General features: G+C 39.2%; 1 protein-coding gene across 1 annotated transcript in view; it reads right to left on the bottom strand.

Annotated features, from left to right (window-relative positions):
- Window positions 1-18,983, bottom strand: part of EEFSEC (eukaryotic elongation factor, selenocysteine-tRNA specific) — a 94,995-nt gene that overhangs the window by 33,990 nt on the left and 42,022 nt on the right. Inside the window, exon 6 of the mRNA XM_010174836.2 lies at window positions 6,791-6,947. Within this exon, the coding sequence (XP_010173138.2) occupies window positions 6,791-6,947 (157 nt within the window). The remainder of the gene's footprint in view (window positions 1-6,790; window positions 6,948-18,983) is intronic.

The following is an 18,983-nucleotide window of genomic DNA, read 5'->3' as shown; positions in this document are numbered from 1 at the left end:
GCAATGCAACTTGATATCCAAGAGTCAACCGCCCCCATGAGCACACCATCTACTCTAGTATGCAACAACCAGCTGCCTCTCAAACCCATCTTACAGTCAACACGACCCTTCAAAACTCTAAGTTCAGAGATTTACTTGTGCAATTCTGCCATTACAGTCAAGACCAGGATCTATTTATATTAACATGAATGAGGCAGCCAGCCAGTTAATACATTAACACTTCCTTGACTTCTGTTTTCATTCAGAAGAAATGTGCACAAATCTTGACTTTGATTCCACAAAAAGAACACCCAAAGGTGAGTAAGTCTAGATACTCCGTTCCAAAGGTCAATATGGGCTTATAGGATGCCACCACTTAAAAGGCAGGTTTGATTCCTTCAGGCCAACCTTTTTGAATAAATGCAGTACAAACTCCTAGCTCCTATGTGGTCACCAGGACTTTCACATTGCTACAGTTTAATCCGCTCAAGAGGGGATCATACAGGGAAGTGATGCTTCCCTGGCAACAATCCTCTCCCAGCCTCTGTCTGTACTACACCAGCCAACTTTCACAAAAAGGAGAGAAGGAGATTTATGCTTGAAGTACCCCTTAAGGATTTTAGGTTTTGTTTGTTTTAGAGGGTAGGGGAAGAGAGACTGTGAAAGAACAAGCAGAGCTAATCTCCAGCTTTTAAATAAAACACAGCTACACAGATTTCTTCGCCTTTGGGCTTTTGTTTTTCCTCTTGACTGAAATCCTGCTCAGCCTCACCTGATACTGACAGGGATGGCAACCCACCAGACCTCTGCAGCCAACAATTTTTTATTTTCTTTTATTAAAAGAAGAGCCAGGCTGGGCAAACATGGACATTAAATGTGCCTAAATTTCATTTGGCCTAAGAGAAAAAGATTATCCTATTTTAATGCAACACAAGCAAAGAATTCCAAATGTCAAGATCTCCCACAAAAAAAGTATGCTGCTTAGTGACAGGATGTTTAATTATTCTCAATGTAATGAAAAGGTTTAGACTGCCCCATTCCTGCAGATATCAGTAAGGACTGCCCTCCAAATTACAAAGTTGGGAATTTGACATTTATCTGCAGTCAACTATTTAAAGCCTGTCTCCTACAGTTGTTTAAAAAAACCCTTGTAACTAATATTCCACAAATGTCAGCTATGTTGGTATGTTGGGAGCTACCTGAAGAAAGTGAAACACCCCTTGAATAATAAAAACAGAAATATCAAAAAACACCACAGTTAAGATACTACTGAAGGAGGAAGTTACAGAAAGCAACGTGATGCACAAATTATTTTCCTGCTGCATTTTTCCATTTTTGCATAACTCTATAATTTCCCTCATAGTGTTTAACCTTTATTCAACTTCCTTGCTTAAGTTAAGTGCTAAAAAAAAAAATTAAAAAAAAAAAATCAAACCTGATTTGAATCCCACTTTTAAACTCACAATTTTTAACTGGAATTTAAATGATGCAGAGCAGTGCTGTTCACCCACAGCTCTTACATCAAAGCTTCCCCACTATGTCACTTAACCACTCTGCAAGCCCATGTAGGATCCCATCCAATGAAAAAAAGTATGTGGCAAAATATTAAAACATCAAACCACAAAGACACACCATCTCTGCAATACGCTAAGGGGGGAAACACGTATTCAGCATTTCTACCCTTAATTTCACAAAGAAGAATACAAGAGATTCTCAAGAATAAAAGACACTTTATGTCATCTTATACCAAGACTTCAGGATGCCAGAGGCATTGTGTCCCCTGAAATAGGGAGGACATCTAGTTATTACTTCAGAATAGACCTTTAATGGCACATTCAACCCCTCTACCACAACAAGCAGTGGAAATAATGATAACAGACTTGCTCTCTCCTATGCAGTAACACTTATGAATGCAAGGCAAAAAGTTACTGGCAGCAAAAGAGAAGGTCACAAACAAGTTTGTCTTCACCTGTTGTAAGAAACTTAAAACTACCATTATTCTGTACAGGTAAGAAGAACAGCAAAGTAAAAAAGCTCATATTCTAATATTCTCATTTGTATCTCTTCTTATGAAAGGTGTGCCTTTTATTACATTTGCTCAATTCAGAAATGTGTTCAGCTGCTATGAGTGTTAGATATGCACTGCTTCTTTCGCATTAAGAAATAAAGTAGCTTTTAACTCATCTCATACAGCAATTTTTACTGTATCGAGTCAAAAAAAGAAGAAAAGAATTGCAGTCAAACACACCGCAGTGCCTCAGAAAGGCCGAACACTTTGCTAGCAACTCGATGGTACAGACAGACAGAAGGGAAAATGAACTATGCCTGAGACAGCACATATGCTCCAGTTTGATTTTAAAAGTCGCTACATTTTACAATAATTAAACACAAGACAAATGCAACTTGCCAAAACCAATTGAATGGGCATATCTAGAGCCAATCTTTTAAAAGATGTCATGAGACATGTCAACAGATCATGATTTTGCAAACCAAGCAGAGTTTTACAGGGTCAATTCTTGGGTGAGAGACAGTTAAACAAAATCCACAATTAGCACTAAGTTATTCAAACAATTCACTGAACTTTCCTCTGAATTTCTTATCAACTGGCATGACATTCTTAGGTGCAATGTATGTTGAAATAAGCATTTTCCAAAGACTGTCATTGTTAGCTTTTGTCTTCTTTAGAATAAGATACTTAAACATACAGTTCTTGCCTCTCCAAACTTGTTCTTGATTTTGAAGGTGAACAATACTTTTCACTCATTTACCTTGACTATATAATGCAGTGTTCCCATTTACAACTAAAACAGCTGCCACACATCACCCACCTCAGCAAGAAGCACTTCATCAGTAGCTCGCTTGCTCATACACACACTAACATCACTTACAAAGCACTGTAGTTTAGATTGCCTTTCAAATCCTGTTTGTTTTTAAGTAGCTTGTTAAACTAAGCAAAACTCTCTTGTGAGTTTAGAGATTATGTCCCCCTTTTTATGTATTTGATCATACAACCAGTCTGGAAAGTAAGCTTCATCTTGTCAATTAATAAGCCTTGAAACTGTTTCCTCAGTTAAAGTACCAACAGCTTCAAAACACAGCCCTACAGAACAGCAGATCTGCCAGCAAACACTTTCTTTTTTTTTTTTAAACTAGATGCTGCTGCAAACAGTCTAGAAAGTAGGTTATACCTTCTAATTCAAGCAATAAAAGTGTGCCTGAACACAAAACCAGAAACAAGATGAAAAATACATTGTCCTACTTTCCACCACCCTGCTGCCTGTCTGATTTACCCTGACACAGGCACTAGCAAACATCCAGGCAAACTACACGAGCGTTCTTAGAATGGAACTACATCATCTTCCTCTGCAAAGATGATCTGGCAGTGCAAGAAATCTCTGCCAAATAACATCTCTCAATAGTCAAGTTACACATTGCTTTATTTTATGTTATTAGCTTTACTTCTACCTCCTTGGACCACCCTAGGGGATTCTTCTCCATTATGTTCTTCAAATACTTGCAGATAATCATATCTCCCACTTAGACATCATTTAGCCAAGTTTCATGCACTTCTTTTCATCTTCTTTCCCTCATAAATCAATCCCTTCAGCCTTTCCAGCATTCTTGCTGCTCTTCCCTGAATTTCTTCCAAATTGCTGACATCTTTCAGCGACTGAGGAACTTCCAATTGCATGCTGTACTCTAGATGTGTTTTTTGTACTCTAAAGAAAGATAATTAAGCCTTTTCAAGAAATATTAATGCTCTAAGTCTGGAATAAATCTAAATCAGAGATTTCTTTTTTCCAGAATGCATAGCAATCATCCCTATTTCACAGAGCAGAAGAGAGTTGAGAGACATATCTGAATTATTGCTGCACACAAGCAGTGTCAGAATAAGAAACAGATCTGTGTTCTGCCATCCCCAGTCATGAGGTCCGCCAAGTTTCAGCCCACAGACAACGTAAGACAATGTTCCCAGACTGGAACAGGCAAACACAAGCCATTTCCAAATGACTACAGAACAACACTGAGGGAGCCCAACACTTGCTCCTGTGAGCAGGCACGATGCTGCAGGCTGCTGTCACCAGTGGGACCATGCAACACCCTACAATGTGTCAAGTTCTGCTATTACCTTAAGTAAGGACACAAGTCTGCAATACACCTACCTGGCTTTTATTGCTGTTATGTAGAGGTTTGTTTCTAAAACCAGCCCTCAGCTATCATCAGGTTAACTACCTGAAAAAGCTATTCCATTGCAGAGGTTAAGACTGGTTTTAAATACAAGAGGACTGACTGACTACAAGGCTAAGGCAGTCCAAGGCAGTGTTCAACTTGCACATTTCCTTCCCTTCCCTCCCACTCCAATACATTTCTGAAGGAATCATGGGGAAATAACTTCAGAAAAATTAAAAAGAACTCTTCACAAAATAAATCTCTAAGAGAGACTATACAAGGAGAGGCAAGGCTGAAGAATGGAAAGAAGAGTCTGATCAGTTAAATTTAATTAAAAAAAAAAAAAAAAAATTAAAACCCCCCAAACAGGATGCAGACATTAAAAAAGCAACACTGACCTAACAAAGGAATGTGAACTGTAGTTGACTTAAACAGCATCAGAGTAACAGCCCTCCCCCAACACACAAATCTCTGCAACACTTAGACACAAGTTTTTATGCCCTTCCAAATTCTGCAGGTTTTTGTCCCACTAGCCACACTTTAATACTCTTCATTTAAGCTAATTTAGCTCATCGCCTCTTAGTACCCAAATTTAACCCAGACTAAAGAAAACTAAGTTGTATTATTCTGCCTACCTTAGAGAGGCATTAAATTCTAGTATTCTGCTACATATTCTTTTAACTGAAAGAACAAACTATAAACGATCATCTGTTTCATGGTCTGCTGTTAAATATCAGAAGAGTATAACCAAGATTAGAGAACAACCACTATGGTGAAAGGTATAATTTCTTCCCACTAACTCAATATAGAGAGCAAAAGGAAACTTTCAAAATCTGTGTACAATTTTCTTAATGTGATTGCTTGTTCACAACTACAGCTCCTGCTTCCATCCACTACGGTGACAAAGATTCCTTATTAGGCTTCTCCCCATCCCATGAAGAATCATTTCCTCCATCCAAAATGTGGAAATGACAACATAAATGCCATCCTCATGTTGTTCTCTTTCATCATATTTTTGCCTTGGGAGATAAAAGCTACTAAGAACATTATGTTTTTAAGCAAGATATTTTGATTTTCAGCTTGAACCCTTTTCAGCATTAAGGTCATTTACACATCATTTCACCACCTACCTAAAGGCAGGCATCTTGGTGAATGCTTAAAAGCTTTTCTACAATAGAAAGTGCAAAACATACATAAATCTGGTGCAACTTCTTTCTTTAAATATGCACTGTGCTTGCTAATTAGGCTCTCAGATCTATTTGCAAAGTTTAGTATTTGGTGACAAAACTGGACTTACAGCTAGGACAGCATACAGGACGGTTTTTGTCTAGTCAGAAATTCTTATCTTGTGATAGGAAGAAAAAAGGAAATTTGCTGAGGGTCAAAATTAGTGCACTTGCACAAAGCCTCAAGTTGAATAGAAAATAGCCCATCTTCAGCAAGAAATCAGGAAACTTCAGTTATCTCTGTAGATCAATTCCTATGTGATTGTTTGCTGTCACAGATCATCACGATTTCTTTCCTCCACTTGTACAACAGAAGTAATCTTGTTCATCTCCGTAAAGAGTGTGGAGGATTAACTAGTGACAAATAGACTGAAAACACTACAGAAATACAAAGTACTCCTAGTATCGTTAAAAACTTATCCCATAATCTGATTTAAATGCAGGACCTATTATTGCCTTTTGAAATGGCTCACAACAACTTTCCTACCTTAAAACAAGGAGGAAAAAAACCCCTGTAGTAACACACTAAACTCTGGCACCCGTCATTCCCCATGCTCTAACCTAAAGAGGCATAAATCCTTGCTGTAATTCACCAAGGATAAAAGATATGTAATATAAAATACCATAAAACCAGGAGACATAAGCAATAAAAAAACCTCCCAAGACCTCAAAAAACTCATTTATCAAGTAGTTTTTTGCTTGAAGGCAAGTTAGGTAATAACATGCACAACAGAGCCAATTTAAGGAACTTGCATCCACTATACTGTATTTAATAAGTAGCTACAGGTAAAAATGATTGCAGGCTTATTTTCCTTTATTTGTTCAAAAGGGCTCTGGTGCAAATCATATGTATATTAAGAGAAGAGAGGTTTTCACAAACCTTTCTGGGCAGAGCATGATTTTGATGTTACTGACACTTAAGAAGTCATTTTGAGATTGGAGTTTGTCCACACAAAAGATGTGGCTTCAGGTCATTCAGTCTCAAAATGCAAGTCACAGCCACCATAATTTAATTAGAAGTAGTACAATCCACCAAATCATCAGCAGTCCAACTGGGTATGAGCTGATTTCAAAACTTCAGGAGACTACTGGTAGCATTCAGACTTGCAATATGGAAAGATCCTCTACATTTAACACAGATAACTAAAAGAGAGTAGATTCAGAGTAAATAGAATTAAGACTTTTTTTTTTTTTTTTTTAAACACAATGAGAGGGATGAAACACTGGGACAGGTTGCCCAGAGAGGTGGTAGATACCCCATCCCTGGAACTACTGGTTGGATGGGGTTCTGAGCAACCTGATCTAGCTGAAGATGTCCCTGGTCACTGCAGGGGGGTTGGACTAGATGACCTTTAAAAGTCCATTCCAATCCAAACTATTTTATGGTTAGTATTTGTTACCTGATAAGTACCTACCTGGAATTCGGATTTTAAATTTGCCACTTTGTCCAAAACCACCATCTATTATTCCATCTTCTCCTGTAGACAGTTTGACTTTTAGACCCATAAAAATCTGGATGTTTGTTTCCTTTTTGAACAATGAACGACCAATCACACTGTAATCATCCATCACCTGCAAAAGAAATAGGGCTTCATGAGCCTACAATCTAAAGTGACAAGACAAATTATACCTATAAGATACGCTAAGTTTGGTGACTTCTACCACCCTGCCCTTGGAAAACCATTTACCCTCAAAGGAACAGAACTCTAGATGAGTCATCTAAACTTCTGACTTTAAGACAATTTGTGTCTCAAACCATAGAAGATTATGTAAATTAATATATTTCTGCTTTCACCTCCTTTCTTCTAATCTAGGAAGAACAAAACCTGCATTAGAATATGCTGTAAAGATCAGTTGATAAAAAACTCTTTTCTGCTTTGAAATCTTTCCATGAAAGTCACTTAAGTACCTATGCCCACAAAAAGTTTATTCCTTTACTTATTCTACAGTTAAGTACATTATCACCTACATGAACATCCTCTGACTCCTCGCTCCAGAACTGCACTCCGACAGCTATACTTCCGAAGAAATGACAGAGTTACTCAGAATTTCTAAATAGAGCCTTTTAAATATTCACCTTCACATACACACTGATTTGTTAAACTAAAAGCCTTATGACCATTGTATCCAATTTTAATTTCAAGGTTTGTAACCCAGTGGGAAGAACCATTCCAAGTTGAATTCTTAATTAAGCTATCAGGAACAAGAGGCAGCAAGGTTGGTGGGTAAGGCAAGATAAACAACCCTCCCTTAGGCATTACAAAGTATAAGGTGCAGTCAAGTGAGCCTAATCCTGTAGGTGTGAATATCCTTGTATACTCAACGCCTGGAGTTACTCTACCTTGTAGCCGTGGCAAGAACATTTATTTACTTATCAGAAGAAATAAGGGGATATTACTTAAATCTTTTCAAGACTTTTTTTTTTTTTTTATGTGGCAAAAGTTGCAGCTCTTTTTCATATCTTAGGAGCAATTTTTAGATAAACCTAAGGGTTTCAAAGACCAAAGTAACCTAGACTGGTAGAGAATTATCATCGATTTTGAAACACTCCCCTTGATTCAGTTTAAATGATGACCCAAATATTGGTTTATGAAGCCACTCTCCTTCCCTGAAGCCTCTTCCATAAACAGCAGTTCAGATACAGACTCAAATCCCTAGCATTCTTCTTTAATGTTTAGTTACATATGTATGCTTCTATTTTAACACCAATCTCCATATAACAGTAAATCCAGCATCAGAAATTTAATTTTTGTTTTATTTTAAATGATGTTTACTTGCTCAGCTATAAAAAGCCTTTTTGAAAGGGCTGTGCAGTATCAGAAAGCACTGGCAGAACCAGACCCTGCCCCAGACCCCACACACATGCAGGATGAGAAATGTCTGCAGTCCCTCTGCCTTCTTTCAGGTGGAAATGACAACAGTAGAGGCAGCTCCACTCCCAGCTGAGTGCAGGGTCAAGGTTGTAGGAGAAGCATTCAGATGTCTCGACAACATTCGCTGCCTGAACATCCACTCCTTGTCTCTTCCCAAAAAGTTACATTTGTGATTTTTTTTTTTTTTTTTGCTGTGTCTATCCTCTCCCACCTCCCCAGCGAACGCTTCTTCAAAGTAGCTTGTGAACCATTAATGGTAGTATCACTGCTTGGAAACCTCTGGCTTAAATTTAAACCTGAATAATGTCTTTTACTAAAGCCAATGATAATAGGCGGTGGTAGAGGGGGAAGATAAGCTTTCAGACACGCTTGCCTTTCTTCAGGTTTGAAATGGAAGACTAACAGAAAAAGCAGCTGTTAATTCCAACCTGAAGAAGCACTTACATTCTCAAAGCATTCTTCATTCTTCCAGTTGTATTAGCTGGTCAAATAAAAATATTACTTCTTCCTATAAATCTTTTATTCCTAAAACAAGAATTTCAAAACTGAACATCCCTCTCCTTCACTGCTGGCTACATGCTTCTTACCCCTGTGTTCAGATGCTCTCTTAAACTCCAGTGAGGATCTTCTATATATCTATTTTTGTAGTTATCCCAGCAAAATGGCACAGGAAGCCAACTTTAAAGACAACATAAACATCTTTTATTTTTCCAAGAGCACTTCAAAGTTATCTTTAACTTAATTAAAAACAGAATAACAGGGTGAGCAATCATACTAGGCTAGCATGGTTCAGTTTAGAGCCTCCCCAGCAAGGCTGTCAGAAAAAAACCAAAATGATTTCTGTGAACAAGTGTTACAGCCACCACGTACCTTTGAGTAAACTGGTAACAACAACCTACAATTGATGACTGTAACAGCAACAAAGTCCATCACCATTTAGGTATGCCATGCTCACTTAATACCTTTTCATTTTAACCCCCCTCAGCTTTGTAAATAAATGTGCTTCTTAGGGTCTTGCACTTGCACATACAGTTTAGGGAAGTAACTGAAGGCTCCAGCTGCACAGTTCCTTGGTCAGCTTGTTAAAAAAACCTCCTGTAGCTGACTGACATGTTTGGTCCATATCACCGTTATTCCTTGGGCAGCTCAAAAGGCCATTAGAAAAACAACTGCTTTAGTGGCGCTGAGACAAGAAGTGATCAGTGACTTGCCCGAGTGGCTGTTTGGAATAAAACCTTTATGACCCAAAATCTCAGATCCCTACACTAAATACTATACATCATCATCCCCTCCAGTTAGCCTATCACCAATTTATCCCTGAAGACAACTAAGTAATAATAGAATACCTGACGTTACAAGAACTAAGATAACTGATCAGTCTCTGTAGTAAAATAAATGGGTGAAGGAGAGAATTGCTATGAAGATAACACCATTTTCTCAACTTTAAGAGTATTTTATAAAAGCAAAATATAACTTTTGTTTTAGTCTTGCTTTGTAAGAACCCACAGAAATGCATGTTGTTCTCTCCAACTGAAACTCAACACTTTCAATTACTTTACCAGCAATTTACCCCCAATCGCTGGATTTTAAGTTAATCCCCTTTGAGTTCTCAGAATATCTACAATGGCAATCACTTTGCCTATTAGCTGAACAGCCTTTTGGGAGATCTTTCTGCTTTTCTACCAAACATTCTTTTTTTGTCATAAAATATTATTAACTTAAAAAGCTGAATGCCACAAAGACAGTAAGGGATACACAGCCTGAGTCTGCTCTGAAGCAGCAGCAAGGGGCCTAGCAATGAAGGCAGACTAATTTTATTAACTTCAGGGAAACTTCAAAAAGCTTTAGGGCTTTAATGCCAGACAGAGACGACCCCAAAAGTCAGTTTAAGTGCTGCATAAACAAAGGATTAGGGCAAGAAAAAGCTGAAGGCTCCTTGCATTTCTTGTTTATATTGTCATATGACCTAGTGGGAGTGGGAGAGGGCTGCCTCTCTGACTTTAATCCCCCATGGTGTACAGTGGCGTTTCAGTTCACTGACCTACATTACGATAATATTTTTTTAAATTTATGGGCAGAGGTGCAGCATCAAACTCACTTAAGGACTTGAAAAAAAAAAAAAAAAGGCAGGGGGATGGGGATAAATACCCAGAAGAGAAGGCTGGTATAGCTTCCCCCTCTCACTTAGGTTAGATCAGCAGCTTAGAAAGGGATTTCAAGTTCAAAGGGAACGTCTCTGTTACTCTTGTTTTATGGCTTAGACCAGAGGACACAATAGCACCGAGTTTATGAAATATCCCTCCCCACTTGGCTTTTGTGTTTGCAGGAGAAAAGTAAGCAGCACTTTATAACCATAGGTGAAGTGTGTGCATCTCTAGTACGTAACACTTCTGCTAATACCAAGGAGTTCACAGAAAAAATTAACCGCCTCACACTCCCCACCTAAGCAGCACTTATGCTACCATATATTGTTTGCAAAATCACAGTTAATGTTACATGTGTTGGCATCCAGTGCAAACCATAGCATAATTCCACGGAAAAAATAACTCGGCAAGTTCCCTTTGAGCAGGGATAGCAAGCTATACTGTCCAGCCTGTTAAACCACTCAATTTTTTTAAGATAACTTAGAAATCACTGTCATCTGAACACCCTTGCAAACAATCCATCACACACATTTTGAGAGCAAATAACTCCATAACGTATCTGTAGAAAAAAAAAATATAAGGGGATCAGAACAGACACACACAGGAGGAAACAAAGTGGTGTCAGAATGATATGGGAAATAAGAAAAGTTTTAAGACAGGGAAAGTAAAAGTACCAAATATTAAATACCAGAAAGACACAGAGAGAGAAAGAATAACCTTTGCTGATTTAATCTAAAATTATGTGGTCTTAAATAGAAGTAAAACAATTTTTTAAAAAAGGATAAAAACAGGTCTGAGGATTATTCTCAGCAAATGGAAAAATGGCCCATTGAAACCAAAGCAGAAAACGGGTGGAGGGAACAAAAAAGAACCTATGACTAACACTGAAAATACAAAGTATTTTTATTACTTTTTTGTACTTTTAAAAAAGCACACTTGAGACATCTTCATCATGATCAGTGACAACTCATTTATTTCTAGAAAACAGCTTTGAGCACTTTCCATTTCTGTGTCAGAAATGGGAGTATTTTGGAGGCAGCAAATTCCTGTTCTTTTTTAAAATGTGGCTTCACGCATTGAGAAAATGACAGTACATGAGGCCGCAAAAAGGGAGAAGGAGAAAGGAACTGAGAGGATTTCACTGATGATTGGGTTTGCAGCTTTTCTGATTATCCAAAGATTGTTTAGTTAGAGTTTTAGTTCTAGTTTTCAGTTTAATACTGAGAACTGGGTGAACGACTTGGTACAAAGAAAGAACTATTTGGTCAGCCATGTCATCATGATTTTCCTCAAGAGCTTACATCAGCATAAAAGTATTGGAGGCTTTTTTTCTGCAGTTCCCTTGGGCAGTAGCAGCTTTCAGTTGCGTACTGGTTGCTAAAGTCCACCTTCTCAGCATCCTCCAAACGAACGAACCAAACTTCTGCCTTGGAACATCCATCCAGGAAGAGGGAAGGGAGATGAAAAGTTCATCTCCTTCAGTACTTCATGCCTCGTTACTGGTGTATTAATAGAGCAAGAAGCCATCACACAGACATCTCCACATATCCACTAACTTTGGTTTTCAGATGTTTGTTTGCAACATTTGCACAGACCTGGCACACAGCAGTAGGTCAAGTATAGTAACAGTAAGTTGATTTGTTTCTTAAGGAAACTGCTCACAAATAGCTTGGAGAAGGCAGAGAGGAACAAAGAACACAGGCTTACAAAATCCTCACTGGAAATCAAGCAGGCAACGAGGACAGGCCTGCAAAGAGCTGCCTGAAGCAACTAATGCCGAGGAAGAGGAGAGAGCTGACTCTTGACACAGATGCGCATCCCCTTCTGAAGACACCACGTGGACATACAAACATCCCAAGTCCGTCCCCTCCCCTAATGATCTCTAACTCCAGTGTGTGAATCCTCTGCCCACAGCCCATCTTCTTTCATGGTAACAGTTTCCTCCTGATATTTGGTTAACGAGGTTTGTGGTGCCAAACAACACAAGTCTGTGCTATGCTGCTGAATATCTGTAACTCAGATCCTGGTGAAGGTGTACAGTAGAGGGTTACAGTTCCATAATATGTAGGTTTACTTTTACTTTACCTTTTTACTTTAAAAATGCCTAGGAAATTACATTTATATAAAACCTAAGTTATTTAAGTTGCAGAATTGGGCGCTTAAGAAGAAGTTAAGAAATGCCAGATGTCCATACAACCTTATTCCTGTCCCTCTTTGATATACCCCATGATATAGTCTTTACATGACCACATCCAAAAAAATTTCACAGGAACCCTGCCTTATTAAGTGCACAGGGTAGAGGCACAGGGGAACAGAATTAATGTTGCATAGGCAACTGTAAATCTGGTATTTCCTAACTTTGGACTGCTTGATTTTGCAACCTAAGTAACATTCTTAATTTATTTTTGTATCCAATAAATAAGATGGTGTATTGGTTGCCTTGCTGACAAACCGATTCCCCCACAGGTGACTCTTTCACAACCTCAGAAAAATCAAGACCAGCTGTCCATACACTTGTAAGACCCAAAAGCATGTCTGCATTTTAAATTTAATAATATAAATAATAACCATAGGTGTTACTCAAACCTTGCAAAATTCTACTACCCGGTCATGTGGAGCAAGCCATTCTTTTCTCAGTGAGTGAACAAAATACCAACCTTTTCATATGAGTAAGCAAGCAGATTCTGTGACTTTGCTAGTACACTTTTACAACAAATTTATTCCACTGTGTTAATCCATATGTTGTGTCAGTCAGTAAACATCACCTCTCTTTCCTCAGTACTGTTTAACAGAAATGGTATTTCTGTTTAATGAGCATCCAGCCCTCCCTTCCCCTTCCCCACTAAGCTTCTCAAACCCTTTTACTCAAAAACGAAACAAAGAGCCAATAAATAAATGCATCTTTTATATTCCTATTTTACAGTGCATTTTAACTAGCGAACGTGCTGTGCACTTTCATTCACCTGATTGCCTTCATCTCTGTATTATTACTGTATTTAGCATACCATCAGCAGCCAAGCAGAACCAAACAAACTCATGTTCAGACTTCAAAGCAGGAAAAATATTAATTGTGGCGTCTGCATGTTTACAGTAGATGGAGTGACATCCGCCACTTCTCCCAGCAAGAGTCACAGAAGGTTCTGCAGACAGCCCAGGTCACTGCCTGTGCCTGCAGGTAGCACTCCATCAGTTTTCACTGTACAGTTTGGTCTTGCTGCTCACTTTGTGTCCGCATTAGTTTGCACGCTGTATCAGTCACCCAGAAAGCATCTTGCCTGGCTGATGCAGTGTTTTACTTGTTATTCTGCTGAAACTACAGTGCCACTGTAGGAAAAGAACAGATGAAACATCAGCCCTAGCAAGCCAATGAAACATCTTTTATCTAGAAATAACTTAGATGGAAGAATCTAACTATCCAAGCAGGTAAAATTTACTTCTCTTCATTCCTAGTGGCACTGCAACCATGCAAGAGAAAAATCAAGGAACAGTATTTCTCTGGAAAATATTTTAAATACAGTGCATGGGCACAACTCTGTGAAACGAATTCTGGTATTACTGATAAGATACCTGAAATGGATTCAGTGAAAAAAGCACCAGTGTTGCTCACCCATGATCCTCTACTCAGGAATCTTTCCAGACAGGAATAGAATACTTTGGCATTCTCATACTAACTTACCACCTCCCCAAGCAAAAGTAACCCCTTCAGAAGTCTGGTCTCATCTCCTAAGTGAACCACACTGGATGTTCCCATTTACTCATGGGCAAGCTCATTTTTCATCCTTCATACCCTCCTTCGGCAGTTTGGTTTGTGTGGCTGATCTATTTATAAACTTGACACGTATTCAGTAAACTAAATGTTGATGTTTCCATTCATAAAAAGCCATAAGGAATTAAAAGGAGGAGAGGCTGAAGTCACTTGGTTTGGTCAGCCTGGAGAAGAGGAGACTGAGAGGAGATCTCATGGCAGTCTAGAACTTCCTCCCAAGGGGAAGAGAAGGGGCAGGTGCTGATCTCTTCTCTCTGATGATCAATGATAGGACCAGGGGAAATGGCAAGAAGATGTGTCAGGGCAAGTTTAGGTTAGACATTAGGAAAAGGTTCTTCACCCAGAGGGTGGTGGAGCACTGGAACAGACTTCCCAGGGAGGTGGTCATGGCACCAAGCCTGACAGTCTTCAAGAAGCATTTGGACAAGGCCCTCAGACACATGGTCTGAATCTTGCAACTGTCCTCTGCTAGGGCAAGAGTTGGACTTGATGATCCTTGTGGGTCCCTTCCAACTCACAACATTCTATGATTCTATGAAAAGACAAAATACAGCTGACAATTGTTAGAAAATATTATTTTTGTAACATCTGCTTTTCAAAATGTGTAGCTCCCTAAAGGATAGTCTGTGTCATTGCTGGTTATCAACAAATTTAAACACTATTTTTTTCAAACTTCCTGCAGTTGCTTACTAGTTAGGGATCATCTCCACAGTATCTCATCCTTCTGAAAGGCCACAAAGATCTGTTAAGCAGTGGTGACAAAGACCTTCCATTGGACCACTCAGGTGATGCACTTGCTCTGACACAGCTCTTGTTATCCTACTGTAAGGAGAGAAAAAACCCAATGCTTTTAAAAGATGCAGAAAGATAAGCTTTTTCTCTTCCATTCAAGCTTCAGAAGAGATGCTCTGATAAAAATCTTGATAATTTACCCTGCTTTCACATCTTGCTCCTGGAACAATACTTTTCTCCTTGGGGACACTCAGATCGCACCAATATTCAAACAATTAGTAACATGTTGTTACTAAGCAATAAGTGATTCTTCCATCCTCCAGAAAATAAGCATGCTAGCTAAGTGATGGCCTCAGTCCCCAGGAGAACGAGTTCAATAAGAAAACTCACTATCCAGCAACCCACAAAACTTGAGGACAGAGTGGCTATGAATAAAATAGGGGCATCCCATGACCGTGACACATGAAACTGATGAAGAAACTAGTGTAACCTGATTACCATTGAATAAGTAAAGCCTCAGAGCAAGGCAAATAATGAGAAAAATACATTAAAAACTGTGAAATACACCGAGAGAATGAATTCTTCTCAGTGTCAGAGGAACACAGAGAAAGCATCTTTAGGAAGGACAAATCCATTCTGGTAGGAAAACATTCCACTATGCTTAAAAGGGGAAACAATTGCAGCTGAGAAACGCGTATATTTCTCACTACACTAGCTTAAAAGTGCAGCTTGCGCTCTGCAAGCAAGGCAGAGTTCTCCTTCTCCTTTTGTTTCTGCCAGAGAGCTACTGATTTACGAGCATCCTCGACAATAGGACCCCGTGGCAACCATCCCAAGATAAATCCTGCTTGTGCAAACACTTTCAGAACAGGCAGAATATCTGAGTCATGCAGGAAAGCATGAGGCACTTCTACGGTTCACCTTTCAGTTGACACTCACTGCACTCAACCTGTATGTCCATGGAAGCCAAAAAGCAAATAACGTGACAAATACAAAGGATTTATCCCAGCAAGTCAGTAACTGCTTCATGAGTCAGACTGGAATTAATCTGCAACGCCACAAAGAGGTAAAACTCCGAGAGGAAGATATTTCAGAGACGGTGTTTGGATTAATACAAGCCTCTCTGGCCTCAGAACTGCGAAGAACAGGCGAGTAGCCTGTCCCAAGAAGCACAAGACCAAGGACAATAGTTGCTGTTTATCTTCATAATTTGCTTGTCTCAGACTCCAGGCACTGCCGACCTGCTATAGTTTAGCAAACCCACATTCACAGCCACCTCCCTATGCCAGTTCACAGGGATAAACTTCCTTCACAGCATCTCATTTGCCCTTTTTTTACCAAGATTCCCACATCACACTCCTTAAAGCAACATGGGTGTTCACAATAGCACTCCGAGCCCTGCTTTTACCTTTTTATCAGTACAAGCCACTTGTTGCTAGCCTAGCTCTTTTTTCTATCAAAAGTACATTTGTCAGGCAGCCAAGGTTTTGGAAAAATACAGTGTCCAGAGGGCAGGCTTTCACATAACCACGTCAGAAAGATGCTCAAACTTCCTTCCACTGAAATTCTCCTCTGTCTCAAGTCCTCTTTGCAAGAGAAAATTGGACTAGTATTTTACATCATTTTTAAATCATCAGTTAAGCAAACATAAAGCTTTACCAGTGCCCTCTTAGTTCTGAGGGAATGGCAAATTTTTATTTTCCCTAAAACTAACCTCTAAAGACTTACTCTAACCCCAAAACCAATTCCAGTCTAAACCAAAACATGAACATCCACACACTTCTACAGCAGTTCAAAAACATCAGACAAAATCCTAACTCCTGTTTGAATTGTGCAACTTTTTCATAACCAAGACCCAACTCCAGCATAGGTGCAGAAGATCCCAAAATGCCCCATCCTGGTTAGAAGCAAGTTTCCTGCACTATGCAGTATCTCAGACAACACTAACTTAACCAAAAAGGCAGATAAGTGTTTTAAAGACAAATTTCTCAGATACTACAGCAATATATACCTTAAAAAAAATAATAATAAGCAGATAAATAAGCAATGATATGAAAAGAGAGGCTCAAGGATACACTGAAGACAGGTAAATTCAAAGTTCCTGGTGAAAAACAGTGGTAAGGCTTTGACTCTTTCTCTGCCAGGGCACCACTCAAGTTTTAGCATCAAAGAGGCAAGATACCAAAAGGAAACAGTGAGCAGTACAAAAAAGTGCAAGGATACTGAAATTTTTATAGAAAATTTACCATCACTTGATTAGATGAGAAAAACCAGGAAGCACAGGAGTGACTTTTCACTGACATGCACTAATTCGAGATTGCTTGCTAGTTTAAGTATTATTTTTTTACCTTTTAAAAATACGGTGTTTACCCAGTTCATGGATTTGATTTCTATGTGAAACAGCAAAAGTGTCACACTTACTCTTAGAGAGCCAAAAAATCTTTGAGAAAAAGTGTTGTTCTTTTATTTAAAAAACAAACAAAAAACCCCTTTAAAATCCAGGGGGGTGCTGTGCACAGGGGGCACAAAAGAAAAGTACTGTGGTGCTGGAACTTAATGAATTTGCAGTTCTTACTATTCCACTAGTAGTCCGAAATTAATCAGAATAGGAACAAAAAGCCAAACCATAAATGCCTGATTTCTCCTGGGTAAACTGGTAGTTAAACTGCAGGGAATTTATTTTAATTCTAGCAGTAAACAGGGGGCTTGGGAGAGCCCACATCAGATTAGCTGCAGCGTTTTACAGAGGGCACTATGGAATTCCACCACAGCCTGGTTCTGAGAGCCTGTTTCCACCCCATGCTGAACCCGGGAAGGCGGATGTTAACATGCCCTTGCCTCCCTCTCTTCCAGCCTTTCAGGAAGCTATGAAGTTAATTTTCCCCAGCAGTATTCTCTGGAGGAAAAGTTCACTTCTTGTGAAGGTAACATGTATTTTTTAATTATTATTATTTTTTATGCCTCCCCAGGGAAGGTGAGGAGGGGGGAGCTTCCTTGCTCAACAGAGAAAGAAATTTTCCTGTATCAGTGCCAAGAACAGACACCCTAAATTCAGCGATCCTAATCTCCAGCCATCCATCAGCACCAGGGTGGGACTACCTGATTCAGATTTTCTATTAGCTAGCGACTTTGTGTACTAAAATAAGTCACTGTACCACCCAATTGTTCCTGCTGCTTTCTGCTCTCCAAAAGCACAGACTTAATAGCAGCTACCTCAACTAGCACTAAGTACTTCCCCAGCAGGTCTTTTATAACTGGCACAAACCTCTTCCCACCAACTCTCTCAAGTCCTTGCGTGCCCCTGTGACTTTACATCATGAGCTTTTCTTCGGATGTTTGCCCCACTATCCTTTCAGCTCACATCAGGGAAAACACCACCTCTGAGTATCAACTGTATCACAGGAGGCAGAAACTGAGAACAAACCTAACCTGCAGACAGGCTATTTGATGGCAACTGTTCATTTACAGGGCCAATTAGTATTCATACAGTGATCAAGGCCCCCATATAGGGCACGGTGTGTGACAGATGAAGACAAGATAAAATAATAAAACTCCCAGTTCTACATTTTAAGAGGCATGTGAAGATATCAAAATAGTTCACGTATATATCAGTCTAATAAATTATTCTGTTGGTCAAATGTTCAGTAACCCACTGGTTATTTTCTGGACCAGAAAATAAAATATGCATAATTTGATTAATGTTAGTCCATTATTTACACAGTAAAATCAATAGCAGAATAAGTAAACTAGCACAATTAAAACAACTGAACAATTAAAAATGCATGACCAAGGCTAACAGCAAACTGTTAATCCACTCAGACAACTTGCACAGTTGGTACCCTGCAAGTTTTCAACTCCTATAGCCTAGTGCCATGCATTGGTAGCAAAAATAAAGAAAGAATCTGTGACCATTTCAGTTCAACAACACACAACAGCACGTATCTCATGGGTCACAAATTCTGCTCTCATACATAGTCCTACAGCCACAGAGAAACAAAAGGAGCTGGTAAGCCAGGTCTCTCTGCGTATTAGCAGCCCGGGCCGTGCTCAAGCAAATCATTTCTTGGCAAAGATAAAGGCAAACACTTCATGA

Source organism: Antrostomus carolinensis, unplaced genomic scaffold, assembly GCF_000700745.2.
Source record: "Antrostomus carolinensis isolate BGI_N321 unplaced genomic scaffold, ASM70074v2 scaffold6819, whole genome shotgun sequence".
Classification (NCBI taxonomy): domain Eukaryota; kingdom Metazoa; phylum Chordata; class Aves; order Caprimulgiformes; family Caprimulgidae; genus Antrostomus; species Antrostomus carolinensis.
The sequence above is the reverse complement of the archived record's forward strand: the minus strand, read 5'-3'. Positions and strand labels throughout refer to the sequence as shown.